The 24,944-nt window shown below is 25.6% G+C and overlaps 3 protein-coding genes across 3 annotated transcripts; 1 reads left to right on the top strand and 2 right to left on the bottom strand.

Moving 5' to 3' along the window:
• The first annotated feature begins 9,452 nt into the window (after positions 1-9,452).
• On the top strand, positions 9,453-15,264 carry LOC111623328. Its single transcript, XM_023365864.1, has 16 exons — positions 9,453-9,547; positions 9,704-9,768; positions 9,834-9,896; positions 10,047-10,082; positions 10,226-10,294; positions 10,583-10,633; positions 10,734-10,781; positions 10,948-11,038; positions 11,123-11,199; positions 11,318-11,380; positions 13,021-13,056; positions 13,150-13,215; positions 13,289-13,339; positions 14,165-14,212; positions 14,933-15,046; positions 15,208-15,264. Exons 1-16 carry the CDS (start codon positions 9,466-9,468, stop codon positions 15,229-15,231), a joined length of 984 nt encoding a protein of 327 aa, XP_023221632.1. The 5' UTR covers positions 9,453-9,465; the 3' UTR covers positions 15,232-15,264.
• A 145-nt stretch (positions 15,265-15,409) lies between these two features.
• Positions 15,410-20,381, bottom strand: LOC111623327. Its single transcript, XM_023365863.1, has 7 exons — positions 20,289-20,381; positions 18,748-18,806; positions 17,844-17,876; positions 16,513-16,581; positions 16,362-16,412; positions 16,003-16,050; positions 15,410-15,867 (listed from the first exon to the last, which is right to left on the bottom strand). The coding sequence occupies exons 1-7, from the start codon at positions 20,344-20,346 to the stop codon at positions 15,784-15,786; spliced, it is 402 nt and encodes a 133-aa protein (XP_023221631.1). The 5' UTR covers positions 20,347-20,381; the 3' UTR covers positions 15,410-15,783.
• Positions 20,382-22,839: 2,458 nt separating this feature from the next.
• Positions 22,840-24,507, bottom strand: LOC111623326. Its single transcript, XM_023365862.1, has 5 exons — positions 24,375-24,507; positions 23,806-23,874; positions 23,663-23,713; positions 23,343-23,390; positions 22,840-23,092 (listed from the first exon to the last, which is right to left on the bottom strand). Exons 1-5 carry the CDS (start codon positions 24,480-24,482, stop codon positions 22,991-22,993), a joined length of 378 nt encoding a protein of 125 aa, XP_023221630.1. The 5' UTR covers positions 24,483-24,507; the 3' UTR covers positions 22,840-22,990.
• Between the last annotated feature and the right edge of the window lie 437 nt (positions 24,508-24,944).

Below are 24,944 nucleotides of genomic sequence, written 5' to 3'. Positions count from 1 at the left end.
ATTACGATTCCTATAAAACTACGAAAAAATATACGTATTTTGGAAATGTTGAGTCGGATTAGTGTAGAATCGATTAATTTTAAGGAAGAAAACCTTTCAATCAGCCGTAGTCCGTAAACTTGACACGTGTCGGGCTGTGATTGGAACGACTTGTAAGAAATCGGATTCCTAATAAATTGGAACGTATCTATATCTTATAGGGGGTTCGACTGTAAAATTCAATTTAGAAAATTCAAAATTACTGTGTTTGAATTGGTTTATTATCTCATCTTATATCTATTATTGTGGAATATTCTCATATAAATATTTAAAGTCAATTAGGTTTTTTATTATATATATATATATATATATAGCTTACATCAATTGACATTGATCTAAATGATTAAAAAACTTTGCAATCGATGTTCACCGATGTAAATTTCAGGATTACTAACTTCTGAATGCTAAAAGTAGATATATTTAATTATAAGCTTCTTGCCTCCGAGATGAAATCTCGATTATTTTGATGTTCTGGTATGGTTTAATGTCTCCCGTATCTCTACTGGTTGGAAGTTTCGGATAATTATAAATTATACTTAAATTATTCATTTGAATTATTATAGTTTTTCAAAACTTTAAACTATAGCTCTTTAATTTGAATATTTTAGAATCTATTGCAGTGCAAGAGTTCTCAAACTTATTGCGTTTTACAGATTGTAATGTATTGTGTGATATACTTGAACTTCTAGCCATATTGTAGCTGCATGTAAATTGTTTAATTATCTCTGATGCAAATGACTATACTCGTTTACACTACTCCATTAACAATTTTTGAATTTTTCAATGCCATGATAAATTATTTAATGTTTAGAGTCTTATCTCACTTTGAGACGATTTTATTTACATATTAACTGTTACTTTATATTATATTAATTTTTTAATATATTAATTATATCTTTCTGTTCTTTTTGCAAATTAAATTATCACAATATTACAATTTTTGCTTGTCTGGCAAATAAAACATACTGGCTGATATTATTACAATTACATATACATTCAACCTGATAAACGTTACTAATCAAATTTTACTGCTGGATTCATAGTAGGCTATAATAAGGCTAATTAATTAATAAGATATTAAGCAGTTTTGAGTAGGCGTGGGTGGCTAAGCTGCCATTGCACATTAAATTTAATAATTAGAAATAACTAAATTTAATTTAGAATTTTCTGGAAGAAAAGATTGGCCTAGAGAGTGACTTTAATTAAGACAGTAACTTAACCGCCTACCTTTAGTCAAAATTGCTTAATATCTTATTAATCAATGACAGTTTTCCTATACTAATGGAAACTCATCAATAACTAATTGGTTTAGATTTAGTAATGTCATTGCTGAGGAGTATTGTTTGATTAGTGATATTACTGTAATTCTAAGAAGTGCTATGATTTTATTTAACTTTTGTTAAGTAATAAATTAGAGAAGCAATACAAGTACAGTGGTATCTTGGTATACGTCTGCTTTAGAATACGTCCAATTCGGAATACGTCCTGTTTGGACAAAACAAATTTTGCCCGGTATACGACTTAATTCAATTATACACGCCATCTATGAACAAGTAGCATTATTGGTGTACTAGACCAGACTAGATGTTCACTGTACGACGATTTATAACTTTGTTAAATTTCTTCTGATTTTAATTTGTAAGTAAAATTTTATTATTTTTATTAATCATAAATTGCAAAAAGGCAAATGAAAAGCAACAGAAAACTAAAAAAATGAGTAGAATCACAATGGAACGGATAAAAGAAATTGTTGAGAAATATGAAGGTGGCATGCTTGTTCGAGATTTTAACTGTTGCATACTGTATTCCGAGAACGACAATATCAACAATCGTGGAAAATAAAGACATTATTAAATCTGCTAATGTTGCAAAATGAACCCCTTTTGCAACATTAATCAATTTCTAAACAGAGATCAAAGACATTAGATCATGTTGAGAAATTGCTTTTGCTTTGGATAACTGAAAAACAATGTGCTGGAGACAGTGTATCAGAAGCAATTATTTGCGAGAAAGCTAAAACGATATAGTTGACCCTCCTATAACACTGTTGATAATTCCGTTTTATATGAATTCCATGTTGTACGAGTCACTTAGATTTTACAAATATGCGAGTCGTTCATAGCCCAGCAACAGTATTGATTCGTTTTCTGCTGATCAATCAAATTTTTAACCATTTTGTTTTATGATATTGAAGATTAAGCTAGGAATGAAGAATTAATATTTTGAATTGACTTAGTAAAGTCTTTTCAAAATTAAACATTTTGTGTCTATTGACAAGTAAATTTTGCCTATTTATAGATCTTTACCAATCAATAAAATTGCTGTAAATTTAAACAAAGAATAATGATCTAGACAAATTTATTTCTAGACAAAATCATACTTTTACATGATAGAATGTGAATTACAAAGCACATTCTATAAAAATGAATAATTAGATATTTAAAAATCATCATGTGTTTTATAAGTTATTGTAACTTAGTAATTAAAATGCTTTAAAGATTTTCATAAAATATTTATTACAATACAAACTTTATAGCAATGATATGTGATTAAAAACAAAAAATTTTCATTTTCTAAATTTTTTAATATGAATTCTGGTAGAAAAAAAGTTCAAAAAGTACATTTGTATATTTGAATTGGTTGTGTGTCAATTATTTCTAGTTATTATTATAAAATAGTAACTAGAAATAATGCTTGAATTGCTCAAAATTAAAGTGTTTTTAATACCGGAGACTGTAAAAACTTCCGGGTAATCCTTCGGTTTACGTCGGTCGACACCGACCGTAAAATACAGAACTATTTATGCGAGTAAAACTATATAGATGTAAATAACGGATGTTTTAATTACAATTAATATCGAAAAACCTGAAATTTGGTAAAAATAGGGCTCGATTCGAGCTCCGANGTGGAAAATAAAGACATTATTAAATCTGCTAATGTTGCAAAAGGAACCCCTTTTGCAACATTAATCAATTTCTAAACAGAGATCAAAGACATTAGATCATGTTGAGAAATTGCTTTTGCTTTGGATAACTGAAAAACAATGTGCTGGAGACAGTGTATTTTGCACGAACAATATACAATGTAACTCGATTATAACGTCATCGGATGTAACGACAACCCTAATATAACGTCAAATTTTTATCGGTTCCACGATTTTACTATACTAGATAATGTTAAAAAAACCCACTTGTAACGACATAAAACCGTTTTAATGTCATATTTGAAGCACTCCCAAATTTACAAAATTAGATTACAAATTTTATTTAACATAAAAGAACCTACATGTTCGGTCCTAAGGCCAGAGTTCAATTCTTAGAATGACTGTGGGTGCTACTCTTCCCTACCTGACTTCGGTGGGGTGAGGTGGCTGTTTTGCCTGTTTGTAGAAGTGGGTCGCCATTTTGTATTTTATTTTGACTCGATTCTTGGTCCCCTGACTACCTACGAGTCTGGATTTTTTTATGCGCAAATGATTTGGGCACCTAATACTCTGTGTCAAATATCAACTCTCGATATGCACTCCATACCTCTATGCTGGTAAGAAAATTCGGCAGTGCGATTTTGTAAACAAGACATAGTCTTGTCAATAATATTAATAATAATCAATGTAATTATACTTAGTGGATCATTTTAATAGATTCAGCGGAATAACTCAGAAATACACATTCTAGAAAAAAATTATTGGACCAAAAATGTTAGAATTTGGAGAAACCACAAGATGGAAGTATTGGTTTCATCATAAATGGCGCTACAATTGGAGAAAATAGAGTAAACTTTATTTTCTTTGATAAAAACCTTCATTTTTTATTGCGTATCAAAAATAAAGTCTTATTTTAAACATTGTTTCAAAAAATGCACTTGGAAGTTAGATGTGTTTGAAATTTTATGCAGGAGCCTCACAATGCACGAATAAATCTGTGAAGTTCGCTAAAAAGAAAGATAAATGCCAGAAAAGTCACCAGGAAACTATTATTATTTGGTGAAATCGTTTTTTCAAAATAATAAAGGTGTACAAAACTAGTGCCGCAGCATGTTAATTCCACCAATCTGGTGATAATGCATACCGAAATTCGATGGTTATCGAAAGGTAATGATTTTTAAACACGATTATTCGAGTTATGAGAAGAATTACTTATTTTTTACAATTGAGAAAAATGAATATAGTAGTTACCTGAGTAACAATACACGATGCTGAGAAGTGACATTTTTAGCAGATTTATTTTATCATTTTAACCGGGAAAACATTTTATCATCAACTGACCTTCCAGCAAAATTTCAGAAATTTTCGACACAAAACACAGGCGCTATTAAATTTCAAATTGGGTGAAAAAAATTGTTCCTCCTCCACACAAACTAACATTTATACACACAGAGAAACCCGGAATTTTTTTGCATTTCTCGACGTTCCAATAATTCCTCAAATCCAAAAATGTAAAAATCTTGACGGGTCATTTTTTGACTGATCGCCATACTTTCCCTCATATATAACAGCTGGGAATGTAAAAAATCTAGCAAGAACTCATGCTTAAAGGAATCATTAGAAAGTCCGATCATTTTTAGTTATACTAGGATATAAAATTTAAGTAATAAATAGCATAAAAGGAAATTATGATAAAAATTTATTTTAAAAATAGCACGTAAAATGATTTTATATGAAATAAAGTTTGTATTATAAATTATAATGACGATATTCAAGTTAAAAATAGTCCTTGAATAATAAAATAGAATAAAATAGACAAAACCCTGAACAACCGTCGCTGATAGAAAGGTAAAAAATGATTGTTATTTGAAGGTTATTTCAAATGCATTGTTGCTTAAAAAATGCTCTGTTTAGAAATTTGCATTGTTTGCAGGTGTATTTAGAAAAAGCTTTTTAAATTCGATTTTATAAATAATATTTTCTTAAATATTTAAAATATAATTTAAACCAAGATCAGCAAGAAATTTTTATTTTGAGTTTATTAATTATTTGTTTTTTTTAAAATTAATGTTTAACTTAAATATAGAAGCATTACTTACAGTTTTGTCATTTCCTGCTTGATACTGCTACACGTATAAAGTATTTGAACATATTTCTTTTTAAAATAATCCACTTGATTGGAGTCGAGATAAGAAAAAAATGTATTATGTTGCCCAAATTCTCTAAATTCTCCCAAAAAGTTCATGTTAATATAAACTAAAACAATGAAATTTAACAGCAGACATGTTTTTTCAAACACTTTTAGTAGAGTTAATTATTGATTTATGAAACTTACAGTTATATACAGGAATACAGTTATATTTATACAGGGTGTCCCAAAAGTTTCCATACATACAAAGGTAAAATATAACTTACTTTATTTAGAAAACATTAAAATGTCAGTATCAGTAGCGTGCCGTCATTGGAAGCGGTGGATGCGCCGCTTCCCTTGTATTTTCTAAAAAATAAATACATATTAATTTTAATTATACGAAAATAATCGCACAATATTTTACTATAACCGCATTATGTATGTTATTACAAATTTCTATACTACACGTGAAAAAAAGATAAGATCGCTATTGTATATTCGAATATTAGTGGCGGAGTGGAAGCGCAGTATCGTCAGCATCCAAAAAGGCAGATTCGCGTACGCGCATTACAGAGGACCAACCTCACTCGGTTTAGCCGGTGGAAGCCTAGGACTTCGGGTGGATGCTACACGTATACCGCATCCAATTCTATCCAGAACCGGTTCTATCCGGGCTGTTAGCCGCCCACCCGCTAGATATTTGGCCGCCCTCGTCCGGTTACGCGAATCACGAGTAGATTTATAACTTAACCCGACCGATAAGAAATTACTGGTATGTTTCTATGATAGTTCTGTATAGTTGATAAGAGTTAAATAAAAAACCCATTAAAATATTTGATATTCTTATTCCGCTCTCCGATTTTATATTACTCACGGATTTCAATGTTAAACCGGTGATATTACGATTTCGTATATCCTATCTCTAAGGGGATGTAGAAAAAAACGTGTACAATTCTTGTATAATGTTAAAATATTAACCGTTACTTTGACAGCATCATTTACAACTACATTTAACGAATGAGAGAGATGCGCGAGGTACAGAAAAAGCTCTAGAATTTATTTTCCTTAAATTTACGATTTATGTATCCGTTGTCATAAAAATTTGTCTTTCCACTTTTTCCCGAGACTACAAAGTAACTGGTTTCGACATATTTCTACTTAAGAAGTAGTTAAATAATTAAGCGATTAGGAAATTGGGGACATAAACGAAACCCTGATGAAAGAGCCAAAATTTTACTTAAAAAACAGCTTAACCGAACCATCCCTAGCCGAGTACAGTGGAGACTGATTCCTTCGTATTATTAATAACAACAGAAATTTTTCCAGTTCAACGAGAGTGACCGAAAAATTGTAAATTTTGGAAATTTCAGAGGACACTTGGTCCTAAAACGAATTAGTTAGAAAACAAATGACTATTAAGTTTAACATATTTAGATTTTTACAGCTATAGTGAGAAACGTTTAAAATCTACAACAGTCCTGTCGCGTCCTTTGAGATATACTAATGATGCGACAAAAGAGGTATTTGACATTTACCGGTATCGGCACCCTGGGGATTTGGCGGTACGCGTGTATGCACGCTCTGCAACCGTCTTCGATTCCATCCATTAGCCACTCGTAGGGAGCTATTTGACTAAGTGCATTGTTTTAAGATTTAAAAAGTAAAGAATATTTTATATTTTTATGTACGTTTCTTTACAAAGCTATATTTAATTATAATTTTCTTTAAAAGTATATTCATACAATTGAAGAATATTTTGTACCAGGTATGTACCGGTACATCCACCACACATTTTATTTCACCAAGTAAGTTTTTATTATTTTATTTTTAATTGTAGCCCTTATATCGTGGCTAGCGATTCGGAATGTAATTGTGATATTAAAAATGCATTTAGAGAAGTCTACGGTTTTTACTGGCTTATCGAATAAACGATACGAATGGACCCTAGACCATCACTGACGCGCAATTGACTGATTGCCCCTGGATGTCGGCTTCTTACAGAAATAAAGTTTCCCTATCGTCAAATGTCACGACACGCCACTGGTCAGTATTAAGATTTGTGTCAGTGTATAGACGAGTAAGGCAACGGAACACATGGGTGATCTGCCAATGGGGTAACTTCTAGCAGGACATCCTATGTGGAAAGTGGATTCTGTTTAGGTATTAGACACACGAAGAAAACCCATGTGTTATTTAATACTTTACAAAAATAATTTCTTAATCGCTATGAAATTACATTTAGCTCTTATATAAAACTATAGTAAATAATTATTTTTTATTCTTTATTTTTAAGATATTATTAAATATTTAAATTCATAAAAATTTATTCTATTACAGAAAAATATTCGCAATTAAGTTTTTAAACATTAAAGTAGCTTTATAACTTAAAAAAATACTGAAATTAAAATAAAAAAGTTGATAAAAATAATGAAGCTTTTCGCATTATTTAATTTACTAAAGTTGACTTTATTTATTAATTACGGCTTTACAATCAGTAAATATTTAATTATTGAGAGGCAAACTTTTATATTTATTATCTAAAAATGCAATTTAAATGCATTTGAATATTTGATATTTCAAATAAACTGTTTATATTTTGATTAAAGCTTTGAGTTATATATTTATTTCTTAACTAAATCCTATAAAATACTTTAGAATAAATCTTATACATATATATAAATTAAATTCTGAACGTAGGAAGTAGGAAGTACGTTAATCAAATGCAGCTGGTTCTCTTTAAATAAGAAAATTTGCGATTGATGACGTTCAGAATTTAATTAAACATAACCTATTTTAAAATTTATAAATTCAAAGAAATATATACGTAATATGAAATTAAATAAGATATAACTTCTTTCCTGCATTTCTTAATGATTATTTTAAACGAATGTCCTTTCATACATAAATGATACTTTGTAAGTTATATACTCTCTTGTTAAAATATTTTTATCGAATTGTTATTAATTTAGTGAGTTATTAAAGACATTCAAAAAATAATTTAAAAGCAAAGGAAAAAGTAGTAAAAAAATATATCGACATTGATAAGACTGTTACGTGATTGTAATGTAAATAAATCCACTAAAAAGTATATATACAGGTTATAAAAATATTTCACTAGGCCATATCTTGCTTCTGTTACGCGTTACCTAAATACAAGTGCACGAGAGCATAGGTAATCGGTAGTGGGCTATTCGATGGCGTAATCCTCCATGCACCCAAACGTCTTTTCAAGAGGCTACTACGAAAGGTTCCTATGGAAGATCCTACGAAAGATAAGGCTCTTATCTCGGCCGAGGTAGGATAGGAACCGAGATGAAATAAGGGTCCTTTGAAAGATAAAAGCGCAGTTTAAATTACGAAATCTGAAAATTAGTACAAAACTTTTTTTGTGTTTGAAATACTAAAAGAGGAAGCGACTGGACAACCTCAAAGAATGGGTGGCGGTAACTGTATAGTCTTATTTGAATTTTCTTTTCAATTATTGGACTGCAATTTAAAAAACTTGCAGACATAATTTCCACTGTCGTTCGTCCGTCCGTCTGTCTTTCTTTAATTTCATTAATGAAGTAAGATAGATGTGAGACGAGATTAAATTTGGAAACATTACGGGTAGGAGGACCCGACTAACTATACAAGAATTTCCGTTACAAACCAGAAGTCGTGTTATATTAATTCAAATATTTTATCCCGAAAGGTGTTAAATAGATGGCCTACACGACTCTGTTGCTAACAGGAAAAGTATGATGTACAGGGGCACGACGCTACTAATTTGAGATAAAGATCATATATTTCAAATTAAATAAATTAAATATATATATATATGATTAAAAATTGCAATCCGGCATTGTGACGAAGTCACAATTAAATCAAATTATCGAGCATCTAATTTATTTTCAAGAGTATTTTACATACTAATTATAATATTTAATAAAAGTATTAAACGATTTTATATAAATAAATAATTCTTGGATTTTACATATTTTTATCCATTCTAATTTTCAAATATTAACTCAAATTTTATATATTTTTTTTAAATTTCGAATTTTATTTTAGATATTACTAATTAAAATAAATCAAATAAATATTTATAAAAATTAAAAAGAAAATTTAATTGAAAACTCCAGATTTCTTTGTTTTTAAAAGTCATATTTCGTATTTTTAAATTTAATCTTATGTAAGTTAAAATAACAATTTTCTTTTCCTCTACAGCACTCACGCATTGAGATTATTTATTATTATTATTCTTTAACTTAGAGTGAAATCTGATGGCAAAATCTCTGCACCTGCTAAAAAAACACACACAAACGAAAGGTATATATAAGCATTTAGTGCAGATGTAGTAATTCACTTTGGAAAAAATATTCGTGTTACAATGAAAACTGTAGCTTTTTTACTTCTTCTGCAGTCTTTTCTATCTATAAAAGAAGTTTTTGGAAATGATATGCTTGAAAATGGTAAGTGTTTATATATATATTGAAGTATAATTAACTACATTATAACAAAATTTAAGAATAAAATATATTAAATTGTATTAAAGTTCTTAAAATTAACTTTTTATAAATTAATAAACGTAATAACAATTTCTATAATCTTTTATTTTTTTAATATAGATCCAGATAAAGATTGCATGATTAAGTTCAAGAATTGCTTCTTGTCTAGAAATTGTGAATCAAGAGTAAAGTATTTGTTCTATATATTTTTATTTTTATAGAATTATGTGCTAAAAAGATTATTTTTCAGGTAAAATCGTTGGATTATTATTGTTGTAAGAAGTCATTCGAGAATGGCACATACGACGAATCAGTAAGTATTCATTTATATATATTTTTAATATATAAAATAACAGATAATTTTTAATTAAATAATTAAAAATATGCAATAATTAAACAAAATATGCGAATTAGAAATCGTTAAATCGTTATTTTAAAATTATAATTATGCCGTTTAATGTAGCTTGAAGAAGAGTGTCTGGATAACAGAATGTTAACTGTGAGTATTTACTTGTATTTTTTTATAAGATCAAATTTAAAAATTTAAATCATATATAAAAATTGTATAATTTTACTTTAATATAATTTCTATTATATTATTTATTAAACAAAGAAAAATACTAATTAATTAATTACAATAAGGATCTTTACGACTGTTTGGATATGCTTAGTGAAAAATGCGAGAAAAATATAATGAAGTATTTTACAATGGTAAAGTAACATTTTAAATTATTTCTAATTATTATTTTCTTGTTATATTTTAGTATTTTTAATTGCTAACTTTAAAAAAATATATTTAATAAAATGCACTAAGATGAATTAAAATTACATATTCTTATAAATTAATTTTGCTAATAAATGTGTTGGCACTTAAAATTAAATTTAGTCACATATCATTAAATAATATACTTTTATTAGTTTATAATAAGTTATAAGTAATAAATGATAAATTTAATATTGTTTAATCAAGTAAAAAAATTGAATTATACAATTATTTAGAATGAAGAAAAGTTTGCAAAAATTGAAGCTGAGGTAAAAGAAGCTATTGGAGTAAGTTATTGATTTTCTAAATGTTTTCCATAATTTTCATTTTAATTTTTATAATAAATATATTTTAAATTAACCGCATGTTTAAATTTATTTTTTAAAGACTCCAGAAAGCATAAAAGATTGTGTTCATTATGCAGAAAGAGTTGAAGTAAGATAAAATTTTTAAAATAAATTTACTTTACTTGAAAATAAAAATACTTAGTTTAAAAGTTTTCTTTTTCATTGTAAACATTTAAGAAATAATTTAAAATATTTCTTATTTTAATCTCTAAATAATACAGTATAGTTATAAGTAATTTTAATTTATTTATTAGATGGAAGAATGCTTGTTTTGTGTTGATAAAGACGATAACGATAATGTGTATGGTTTTATATGCGATATTATCCGTTCAACTAGAAAATCATGTTAGTATTTTTTATAAAAAATTAATAATAAAACGTAGACTTTCGTATGCACTTTAATGTTAATTTAAACTTCGAAATTTATAGCACCTTATTGTACAAGAGAAAAGAAATGTATGGATGTCTTTAATAACTGTATGTTATCTAAAATTACAGAAGCACAAGTGAGATATCTAAAAATTTAATATAATTCTTCTATCTGTTCTTGTTATAAAAATATAATATTTTAAATTTATAAAAAGAAAAACTTTGATTTATTAATATGAAAAATAATAATTTTAGTTAAACAAAATTGATGTAAAATGTTGTAAACAAGTTCTTAACAAACCAGGAGATTATTTCGAGGTAATTTATTTTTAATTTTTTACAATTTTTAAGTTAAATTATCTTAACCTTTATCTAGATAAGCTGAAAAGATCCTTTTCAGCTTATCTGAGCCTAGCTGAGTGTTGAACCTAGATCGATTGATATCTTTACCGTCTTGCCATCCTATGTCGATAGTTAATAAAAGATAGGTTAAACCAAATTTAAACTTCAAATAATTAAAAGGCACAACTTTTTTAACTCGATAAAAAAAAAGAAATAGCAAAAAAATGGAGATAAAATATATTTTTACACCCGGATTTTCAGGATAAACTTTATTTCCGGAAAACCTAAAGGCTACATTAGAAATACAAATCGTAAAGAAATTAACATTGGTTATACATTAGAACAATTTTTCAAAAGATTTTTTATATAAAAATAAAAAATAAATTAATCAAATTAACTTGTTTAATTCAATTTCAAATTAAACAACTTCTACAGATTTTATTTTTAATTTTAAAAAATTCGCTTAACTTTCTCTGTAACAGTTAATATTATGTCTGGTGCCATCTGTTACGATATTTTACTTTAAAAACTGTTTATATTTTCAATTATTACAAAATGGCAAAATGCTTAATTTTAAGGGTTGGTTTTATAATAATAATTAAAAAAAACAATTGTAAATGTTAATAATGAGTAAGATCTTCATTAAGTCCGATCAGACTCGAGATATGAAAAGTGACCCACTCCTCTATCTCCCACCGTATTAACCTAGAACCACCAAACTTTAGTAGCATCAATCCCCCTAATACATAAACATCTCTGCAAAATTTCAGAAATTTTCGACAAAAAACACGAGAGTTTTTAAGCTTCAAATTGTATAAACAAAATCGCGCATACTAACATCCATGCATACAGGAAAAAACCCCCCAAATATTTTTGGCATTTCAAGATCCCCTGAGTCGAAAAATTACAAATCTTGAGGGGTCATTTTTTGACTGATTGCCATACTTTCTGTCTGTTATACGGTTATATAACAGAATAGGGAAAGTAATACTTATAATTGAATTTATTGGTTATTGAACTTCCACCANTTAAGGTATGAATTACTGTATATAATCAATTTTTTTAGCAGATAATATGAACTACTTAATATATAGTTACATAATAAGTAAATTATTTTAAAGCTCTGTCAAAATAAATACATAATATGTTCTATGTAGAATTGGTTCTATTATTATTTCGAATTGGTTTGAATATTTTCTTTGAAAGTATCAGCAAATTAAAGTAGAAAGCTTATGAATTTGATATATTAGTGTTAATTAATATGAAGCACGGATTGAAATAAAGGTATGGCAAGGCTTCGTGCTTCAGAAATGTAAATAAATGTGCAATTGAATCTAGAAGATGAATGTCAAATCATTGAAGAATGATTTTACATTCATCTTCTAGACTTAATTATAAAATTAATAACTGAAGATAATCGGNTTTATATAAATATATATTTTAGCAATACTTGAAATGTAGTTACTTCTTGCGAGAAAAGTCATCATTTGATCCTGATGTAAAACGATGTATTGAAAAACTCATTAATATGTCTATAATAGTATAATAATTTTTATTATAATATTATTACTATTTTTACTAACAATTTTAAAATATATGTATTTTATTTATTATAGAATAAAGACGATTGTATAGAAGAAGATATCTTACCGGTAATTAATAATTTTACTTTCTACAAAAAAAACAACCAATAATTCGATTTAAACACTAATTTAACAATAATTTTATATCCTTTGTATCATTAGGTACTAATGGAATGTGTATTGGATAATAAACAATATGCACATCAAATACTAAACTATTATAGCAAGGTAAATTTTTATAATGTTTAAAAAAATGAGATAATAAGAAAATAATTAATTTGTATTAATTTTATGTTGATAGAATGAGGAAGCTATCGATGAATTTGACCAAAGTGTAAGAAATAAAACTGGTGTAAGTACAGTACATAAAGTTAATATTCTTATTATTATTAAGGTATGAATTACTGTATATAATCAATTTTTTTAGCAGATAATATGAACTACTTAATATATAGTTACATAATAAGTAAATTATTTTAAAGCTCTGTCAAAATAAATACATAATATGTTCTATGTAGAATTGGTTCTATTATTATTTCGAATTGGTTTGAATATTTTCTTTGAAAGTATCAGCAAATTAAAGTAGAAAGCTTATGAATTTGATATATTAGTGTTAATTAATATGAAGCACGGATTGAAATAAAGGTATGGCAAGGCTTCGTGCTTCAGAAATGTAAATAAATGTGCAATTGAATCTAGAAGATGAATGTCAAATCATTGAAGAATGATTTTACATTCATCTTCTAGACTTAATTATAAAATTAATAACTGAAGATAATCGGCTCATGTTGCTACCTATCTTTCTTTTAAATTAATTTGTTTTTCTTAAAGTAAATAAATAAAAATAAATGTTTCAGTTAATTAATTAATTAAATTTATTATGAAGTATTTATGAAATTATGAAGTTCTTAACTAGTGTGTTATTGGCTTATTTATAAATTAAATATAAACTTAAAATATATTATAAAATAATCTTATAATTTATGCTCAATCAAAATATATATACTGTAATTTGATTGGACACTTCGGAAATGTGAAAACGTTTTAGTATCTTCAAAGTATTTTTAATATGTAGGCTTCAGCCATTTTAATTGAAAATTATAGTTAATATTTAAATTAGATTTAACGTTTTAATTTTTAACTACTAAACTTTTCAGATATGATATTTTTTTTCTAGATTCCTCCAGACGAAAGCAAATGCAACGATTATTATGAAAAGGAAAAGGTGATCTTTTTATTGTTTAATTAATAAATCTAAATAACAAAAACATCCGAGATGTAAAAAATTTACGACTTATGGCAACTTGAATGACAGTCAAGTTTTGTTTTATAAGTTTTTCTTTGGTAAAGATAAGCTTGGCACTTCGAAGTGATATGTAAAAAATACTAATACAGGTGAAAACCCTTCCTGCAAAAATCTGAAATTTTGCACAGTATCTAAGAAACACAATTATCTTTTGAACGATATATTTATAATTACTGTAAGCGTTAGAAATCGACCACAGATAATCGGCACTTCTGATTCCTACGTATATAGTCATTGACTTTTTTACTTGAAGAAGAGTTACTGCTGTGGTTTTCGATCTTTGAGTTAAAAAATAAATATAATATAATTATATTTTCTTTCAAAAGATTCAAGAGAAAATGTCTATAAAGTCATTTATGAAACGATTTTCAAAGATAATATTTATCCGTTAAAATAATTAAACAGATAGATGAAATAAGGCAAAGTAACACATAGGCAACCTTCCAAAGAAGGATTATATCTATGTCAATGTCATTATCATAATGTACTGTACAATTTGAATAAGTATAAATGATTAATATTATTGTAAATTAAAATGTTTTAAGTTACAAATATATACATATAAATTTTTTAAACACTGAATTATGATTTCTGGGAATATTTTCATTTTTAATACATTTTATCTGTTTTTAATGGCAGAGAATAACATTAGAAAAATGTTTGTTTAACGACAATAAGGATCTATTTCCTTTTTGCGAATTACTTCAAAAATTATTATTGAACAAAGATTCTAATAATTATATTCAATATGGGGTAAGTTATTTTCTCTTTTTAATGCCCATAATTTTATTTTATATAGATTTATTTATTACTAATTTATATAAATAACAATAATATCAGTTAATATAATTAAACTTTATGACTTTCAATTTTGATATAATAATCATTTTTTTTTATAATTAATGTTTTGATAGATGAATAACAAACTGAAAAAATAACTTCTTCGAAGATTAGGAGAAGAATAATAGCAAAAACAAAAAGAAAATTAAATGTAAAATTAAATTTAAAGAATAAAAGTGTTTTTAAGATGTAGTTTTATAAAATAATATGAAGTTCTAATTATTAAATATACTTTTAAAATTAAAAATGCTTATAAATGCCATATATTTATAAATAAAGAAAACCATTAAAATTGTTTTTAAACAGTTTTTTTTTAATTCAAGTAAGTTTAGATTTAATTTTAAAAATTAATACAAAATAATACCATATAATATAACAAATGATCTTGTAATTAGGGTTTTGTCATACTCAAGATGGCCAATCGATTTATCTGTAGGATCGTTTGGTGAATCTCTAGACAAATATATTTTTATCAAATTTAAAAATATAATAATAATTAATATATTTTTAAACAGTAAAATACAGACAAACAGCATAGCTTTGATACATGACATTAACTGATATCAATTTAAAACTACAGCTTGTTTAAAATTATATTAAAGATCTACATATAGTTGTATCGCTTATCTCTGTTGACGAATTCTTCTTAATTAATCAAGTAGGCCTATAATTTTCATAAAGTCACAAAACGGTGTCATTCTTTTATCATGTTCGCAAACTATAAAATTTCTTTCCTAAAAAAAAAATATATTTTAAAATTATTTTAAAATTTCAAACAATTAAATTAAAGTTGTATTAAATATAAATATGAATTAACAGACTTTAATTAATTTACACTTTAAAATAATTCATTTTATTTATTTACTTACAAGAATTACTCCTATGAATTGTAAGCACTGCAGCTTGTCTCTAGCACGCTGGAAATTATAAGCAATTATCTCACTATTAATAATAGAATTATAAATATATAATTTGTAATTATTTTTTACAATAATAATTGATTACAAGTAAAAGATAAGATAAGATAATAAAGTAATAATATTAATTTAATTGAAGTGTAGAAAATATCATCTAAAGTGTGATTAACTGGCTTACAACAAACAGCTGAATTCTAAATGCAAACTGATTTTAAGTATTATAATATTTTCTTAACATATAAAAAGAAAAACATAATAAAAATTTTAAAAAATAATGAATAATTTCGAAATATAAAAAAAAATATATATACCTTTATATTTGTTAGCATTAATTGTTCGAAGATATTTAGAATAGACAACAACTGGAAGTAAAAGAATATTATTGAAAAAATCGTTAAAAATTTGTAATATTTTAAACTTAAATTGTTAAAATAAAAGATTTAAATCAGATAATGAACTTACTTCATTAGTGTAATTAGAAATACTTTCATAGCAGCTGTCACTTTCTTGTGGTAAGCAATATTTTTTCAGCTATAATAATGTATATACGAGTATAAGTGAACACTGATTAAGTTATATTAATGTAAAAAAAACCTTCTAACGAAACATTTTGAATTACAATTTTTGTAATGAGTTTTTAAATTAATTTTATATAAAATTTATATCAAGAATTTTTAAGAATTAGCACAAATAACAGTAATTAATATAAAAATTATTAGACAGTAAATTTACATTTGCTGAATTTCTAAAGTAACGTTGTTCGATCACTAACCCATCCATAAGCTAGTGATCTCCCTACGAGATGGCTGAAAAGTCTTTCCTAATGTACACGGGGCGGAAAAAAATTTAAAAATCGCGTAACTTCCATTCCAGATCGGAATTTTTTATAAAATTAATCGGCACTTTCGACCTTTAAGCTTTCTATATTTGGTCTCGATTTTCATCTATCTAAACTCGTTCTCGAGATTAAGGAAGGACGTACAGACGGACGGCATTGTAAATGTATAAGTCTTCAAGTAAGAAATTGAAGCCCGAAAAAATGGTATCCTTTTAGTCTTCAACATTTAATTCAGGTCTCATTTCATAATGTATGGAGGAAGATGTATAAGCGTAATTTAGCATATATGCATTTCTAAAGACAATAATTTCTCGTACGGTGTAACAATTCGTACTTTTTATATGTAAGTATGGTATGAATAACGTAAAGAATGTTAGCGAAAGGATGGATTTAGAAACTCGGTAATTATTATATACAATGTATTAGTTCACCAATACATTTACACGGTTTTCTTGAGAATCATTCATTGCAGATCTGGAGAAATATTTCTATATTTATCGACGTAAAGAATCGATTAGTGGCAGTGGTTTCTAACAAAAGTTATTTATTATGGAAAGCCAAATGACACGCATTTCGCTCCTATTCCTATATTGAAATTTATATGTATTTCTGGGTAGATATTCTCCTTGTGCCTTGTTCTATGGTAATGTTAGTAATCGAGTCTTCATATAGATTTTAACTATAAGAATGTTTCTTGTAGCCTTCTATAACAAATGATTTTTAAGAGAAACACGTGGTTTGGTAGACTGATTCATCGTGTATAAAATAATGTTTATAGTTTGTCATATTCATATACGAGAAATATAATAAGAAATTCATATGAAGATATATTATCATCGTCAAATTTATTATTAGAGATTTTTTGAATAAAGTAAAATATTAAATGTTTTATGTCATTCATTAACACAAAACAAAGAATATACCTAATTTGTAGCTTAATAATATTGATACTTACATCCCAACTAAAAAGTGTACAGTTCAATAAATCCTATAATGAATATATTAAATTATTAAAATTCGTAATTTCTGAACAAATATATACCTTATATAATTATATAATTATTATTATTTCTCACGATATAATAATGAAATATTAAAAATTAATATTTCACTATTAATTTTTAATAGTAATATTACTATTATTAATAATAAACAAGCTATTAATTTTACTAATAATTAAAATTGGGTAATTAATTAGATTAAAATTATTATATTTTAACATTTTTGATAGACATTAATTTTTACTTTTATTTAATTTATATTTTATTCACTTATATAAACACTAAATCTTTAAATAATCAATAAAATTTTCTTAATCAAACGTATAAAGATTTAAATAAGTTAAATGTACTAAAGACAAAAACATATATAATAAATAATAAATTTGTATTATATACACTTTAAAAATTTGTTAAATATATAATAAAAATTTTAATTTTTAAATATTTTTATTGTAATTTTTGAAATATATAAAAGAAAATGCTATAAAATTAAATCTTACCTGGTGTAATTTATCTTTATCAGAAGAAATAATTTTATTACAACAAAAATTTGCATTTTTAAGTACCTACATAAAAAGTAATTTATTATTTTATTTTACGAAACAATATAAAGTATTAAAATTTATATTGTTTATTTTACAAAATACAGAATCCAATAGAAATTATAAGTAGACGGTTATTAACTTTTGTATACATTATTTATTAACTCAATATCATATATAAACAAGATATTATGAAATCATACTCAAAATTATAATTTTATATATTAAATATTAATTAATTATACTATAAAGAGATAGAGAGAGAAAATTGCAACAGAATTCAGCGCAATTTTAAATATTAAACTTTTTTTTTTACCTTGATTATATTTACATTCTTTATTATACAATTTTGAAAATTTGATAAGCAATCTTCAGCTGTAAAATAATTATTTTGAAACGATACTATGTCATATATTATTTAGATATATTTTATAAGTATTTTACATTAAATTTTATATATTTATTAATGTATAATACAACAGTAAATCTTATTAGCCGTTGGGTGAAAAAGAAATTCTTTAATGGCAGCACAGTTTGTGGATGAACAATACTTAAAGACAACTATCCCAGTGTTTTCCAACCGAAATTGTTTACTGGGCCAAAACCAAAAGTAAAAATACACTGTGGACCACACATATTTATTTACAGCAAAACATATACAGTACAATTATACAGTATTTTGTATCTTACAATGTCAAATGGACATAAAAAAATATTAAATATATTCTCATAAATATTTAAATATAAAAGTCTTTCTCGAAATTCTCTTAGTAAATTAGTAATTTCTTGTGAATATTTAGAAAAATGTTTTTGTAACTATTAAAATTATGTAATTTTGGACGATGAATTGTACTTTTTGATTTTAACTGACCTTCATAAAGTTTGAGTTTTGCTATGAATACTTCTACTGTGTATATTTTGATAATAGTCTGTGATCAATTTATTTTCATCTTGAAGCTTCTTACTAAATTCGTTTAATTTTATTGTGTAATTATAATTAAAATTTTATTAGGTTTATTTCAAAAAAATTAAAGAAAGCAATAATTCCTTTTAAGAGTCTGTTGATCAGTAAGTTCTATGCTGTTTTCTTTATCAGACTTTATCTTCTATTAATTTACCAATTATTAATAATTTACCAATTATTAGAAGCTTCTTAAATTTGCTACATTTGGATTTCTACAAAACTTCCATATTACACTTTCCTTGATACAACAGACGAATCTAAATATTATAGAAGATTTCATTGGCCAGTTATTGGAAATGTGTTGAAATGTAGAAAATAAATAATTTTATTGCGATTTAAAGAAAATCTGTCTCAAATTTCTGTTTCCCACTGTTTATACAGCAACTTTATGTACGATTATAAGTCAAAAATTATCTCTAGGGTTTTTACTTTTTTCGATTCAACGGTTCTTAAAACATCGAAAAAGGCAAAATAAGTTGAGTATGTTTGGATGTTAGTGGAAAGCATGATTTATTCACGCAATTTGAAGCTTAATAATTCTTGTGCTTTTTGTCAAAAATTTCTGAAATTCCTACGAAGATTTGTGTATAGAGGAAAATGTTGCTAGATATTTTCAAGAAAATCAAACCCTGAAAAATATATTCCCTCACCTTTTTAATATTTTTCGAACCAATCTGAAGACTTATAGGTAATGGTACCAAATATAAAGGATGAAAACAAATAAAGAATGCCGGGAAAGTCCCGCAACAACGTTACCAAATTTTTTTATACGTAATTCATATATACATTTAATACAATAATATAATAAATAGCATTTCTTTAAATAGTGTTAAATAATTTTAATACATTATGTTATAATTCCTTTTAAAACTATTATAATATAATATACTTACAATTGTATACGATATTGCAACTAATATAAACGATAACAATACGAAGAAAGTATTTCATGATTGTTTTCGGTTGTGGATAATTTTATATTTAAGAATATGTTCAATTGAAGTCAGTTTTATAAAATTTATTTATACTTATAGAATATTTTTTCAATATTATATTTCGTTATTGATGAAGATACGGCATATCTTTCGTGATAATTTAAAGAGAAAGATAATCAACTCAAACAATAGATTTAATAAATTTTCTTTGAAATATAAATATAAAATTACATACGAAGAAATTCCAAAATAATCTATTTTATATAATTCGAATTTAATAACAATTGAAATTATTATAGAAAAATTGATACAGAAAAATTATAAACTACTCTTAAATATTGTGATATAAATAATAATGTGCTTGTATTAAAAATTGCATCAACGTCCAATTAATGATGTAATTGTCTTTTAAAAGTTAATCTTAATTTATTCGTTTCATTTTACACCTGCCGAAGGTAATAAGAATAAATTAGGGTTTAGTATAAAATAATGCAAATAGACTTAATTTTTTTAAATTTTTAATTTAAAATGTACTTTATAATTTGCAGTAATTATTAAAAATCTTTTCTGAAAATTATCTTTGCTGAAAATTATATGAAAAATATAGTTTCGTCACAAAGCCACAGGCATATAAAATTTTACTAAAGTTTGACATGGGGCTTTTAGTAACAGGTACAGCAGCCAACGTAAGCGTATAATTTATTTCTTGTGTGATTTTTTCCAGCAATTTATCAAATATTGAGAAACTGAAGCCAATGTCTCAGATCTGCGATGCCAGTAGTTCATTCTTTGTATACTGTATATGCTTTGCTTTACTTATTCCACTGAATAAAAACATAATCTAAAGGCATGGAATCTGGATATCCAGGGAGGCCACGAAATGAAATCATTGCATTCTATTCGTTGAGCCGGAAAATTTGCTGTCTAAGAATTTAAGAACTTGTAATTCCCAGCGTGATGGCTCTCCGTCTTTCTTGAAAACATATCAAATTGCCTTTATTCCCAGGAATACAAAGCATACGAAATTCTAATATATGCAGGCAATTGTCATCTTTCACTGTGTTTTCTTGAAAGGAAAAATGCGTAGAAAACTTCATCACAAAATAATGCTTTTCAAACATTTCCAGTAATAAAACTTTTCCAGGTGTTTTAATCGAGGCAAAAAATCGCAATGTCAGTTTTTGTTCATTTTTTATTAACGTCTTAATCCATTCTATACATTGCAGACTTCTGTATTTTCAATATCATATTAATAAACTGAAAAGGAAAAACAATTTTGCACTCACATTTGCGTTGAATGCTAGAATATATAATAACTAACAATAAACTAAATATCTTTCTGTAATTCAAATCTGTTATAGATATAATAAAAATTAATTTTAAGCCACACAACATATGAAATTTGTAAGTTGCTTTTTTTAAAATCCTCATCAGGAGTAAGTAACAGACAACGTGATTAATCCTAATTAACTACAGGGGGAATATTTTTATTATTATCTAATTTAACTTTCTTTTAAGTCTTTTCTTACAAGAAATACGTTTAACAATAGTTTATCTTGCAATTTAAAGTAAAAAAAAAGGCTTCTGGTATGAATAAAATTGAAAGATTTTTTTACTTAATTTTACATCGAACTTTCGATTATCCATGCTAATTAGTGTACACATGTGCACGGAAAACTGAAAAACACGGATAATCCAAAGTAGCCCCCTAAAGTATTCAGAGGTTTTAAATGAATTATAGTATATATACAGTATACTGATTAAGTAAACGTCTCTTCAATCCGAAAAAATTCTTCCGGTAGTCTACCTCACAGCCAATTCAGGTTATAAAAACTCCTTTCATTGTTTTTTTACAGATGCATTTCGAGCTAGGTAAACTTTCTAGCTCCTCTTCAGTGCCTAAGAGTCTCCATAGGTTTTAATAGCTTAATTTTCACAATTGTACGGTACTTTTAGTCCCATTTACAATATTTTTACACATCTTGAAAAATTACTTTAAGGGCGTGTATCGTGTTATATCGAATGTACAGCTTGCTACAAGGTTTCTTACTAATTAAAAGCATATAATTCTCAAAATTTAACCGTATATGTTGTATAATCTTTGAACACCATTAAAATACAAAAAAGTTTTTCATACGTGACAATGTATAATCCTTACGATATTCTCGTACGATATATATATATATATAATTTAACGCTTGTATCAGGCCATTCTTAGGATAGCCATACAGGAATAGATATTTTGTGTGAATGGCGTGCCTTAATAAAAACTCTTTATTGTGTCGTTTTTAAGCAAAAGTTAATTGAAATAATAAAATACCAACTATCTTATACTACAACACAATATTTAGACAATTTATAAGCGATTTAACTCAGAAACTATGTGTTAGATCAGGTTTTTGAACCATTTAATTAGTGACCTCGACAGGTCATTCGATTTATCTGAAGAATGGATTGGGAGGTGTATGGATAAACACAGGTTTTTCATATTTAATAAATAAATAAGATATAAATTGCGTAAAATTATTGATTTATTGTTTAAAATACAAATAAACAGCATTGCTTAGATACATAATATTGACTGATATCGATTTAAAGCTACAATTAGTTTAAAATTATTGTAAGAAACTATTTATACTGTATAGCTGCATACAGCTGTATCACTTTTCTCCTTTCATGATTTCTTCTGGAAACATAAGTTCAATAATGTCACAGATGAATGTCATATTTTTAACATTTTCGCAAACTTCCAAATTTCTTTCCTATTAAAAAATATATTTTTAATTATTTTAAAATTTCAAAAACTTAAATTAAAATTATATTAAATATAAATATAGTAAGAGTACAGGAGCATGAAATTTATACATTAAAATAATTAATTTTGTTCAAATATAAAAATCTATTTTTAAAGAAAGGTTTAATTCTAGATATCTTACAATTTGATTATAATTTATGTATGAAATTATAAATTAAATATGCCTTTATAAATCTACATTTTATTTATTTACTCACAAAAAGTGTTCCTATGTATTTCATGCATTCTTTGCTATTTTTAGGATGCTGAGATAAAATTAAAAACATTATTATAATCAATTATCTCAATGTTAATATAATTATAAATAACATTATATAATTCTATAAAATAATTTTGCAGTCATTTTATAGAATTATATTTTATAATGATAATTCAATACATATAAATCATAGTCTAAGAATAAAAAGTAATTGCTAATAAATATTTTAAATATAAAATATTTTCTCTTGATATATGAAGTGAAAAACATAATAAAAATTTAAAAAAATTAATTATTTTAAAATATAAAAACATATACCTTTATATTTGATTCGATCATTTCTTCGAAATTATTTAGATTAGCCCATACCTGGAGATATAAAAGTATTAAGAAAGGATCGTTAAAAGTTTTAGACATTTTAAATTGTTAAAAGAAAGATTTAAATCTGATAATAAACTTACTTCGCTAGCATATTTAGAAATTCTTTCATAGCAGATATCACTTTCTTGTGGAATACAACTCGTGTCCGGCTGTAATAATATATTTTTATATATAAATGTACAGTACACAGATTAGATTATATAAAAAATAATCTTCGAACAAAATATTTTAAATTATAACTAATTAAATCAGTTTTTAAATTAATTTTATTTAAAATTTAGATGCATAAATTCTTAAGAAGTAGCGAAAAATTACAGTAAATAATACAAAAATTATTAAACAGTAATTTAATATTTGCTGAGTATCTAAAATGAACATTGTCCGATTATTAATCTACCCGATGTGTAGAAAAATTCGAGGAATAGTCTGATCTACAGTATATATATATATAAGATGTTATTTATATTTTGTCATATTCATGTATAAGTAATACAATAATAATTCTATATGAAGATAGCATCATAATAAATATCTATAATTTGAAGTTTTTTGAATAAAGTAAAATGATACTTTTTTTTCATTTTCTTAATTCATTTTTTTAATGAATTTGTCTACTGTAATCTGTAGCTTAACAAATCATGATACTTACTTCCCAGCTAAAAACTGTACAATTCAAAAAATCCTGTAATAAATACATTACGGTGTTAGAAATAAACTGAATAGAATAAAAAATTATATGAAGTAAAATAATTATCATAGTCGTAAGAATATACGAAGTTAATTAATATTTGTTACACATTATAGAAATACTTAATATGCACATAAAATATGTTATTTTCTCAAAATTTGATAATACAGTTTTACAGTTTAATTTTTTAAATTTAACATTTAATTAGTTAAGATACTAATTTGAAAATTAATTTCTTTTGTTACAGAATTAATCAATTTAAATTGAGTCATTCGGCATTTATACAGAATGATCAGGAACATGACATTATAACTTAGTAAATACCCTCAATACAGAGTCGCCTGTTGTAATAATTAAGACAAGAAAACGCAAATGAAACGAAGAAGAACGGAGAAAAAAATATATAAACAAGCAAATTTACTATAGTTCGGCAGGAAAGACACCGAAAATAAGTTATAGGCACGAAGCAAGTTATTACTGTTGTGCGAAATCTCAAAAAATATTCAGTTTTCTATTGATAAATTTCGCGAA

The sequence above is a fragment of the Centruroides sculpturatus genome, unplaced genomic scaffold, assembly GCF_000671375.1.
Source record: "Centruroides sculpturatus isolate CEXI.00-Female unplaced genomic scaffold, Cexi_2.0 scaffold123, whole genome shotgun sequence".
In the NCBI taxonomy this organism is placed as follows: Eukaryota; Metazoa; Arthropoda; class Arachnida; order Scorpiones; family Buthidae; genus Centruroides; species Centruroides sculpturatus.
The sequence above is the reverse complement of the archived record's forward strand: the minus strand, read 5'-3'. Positions and strand labels throughout refer to the sequence as shown.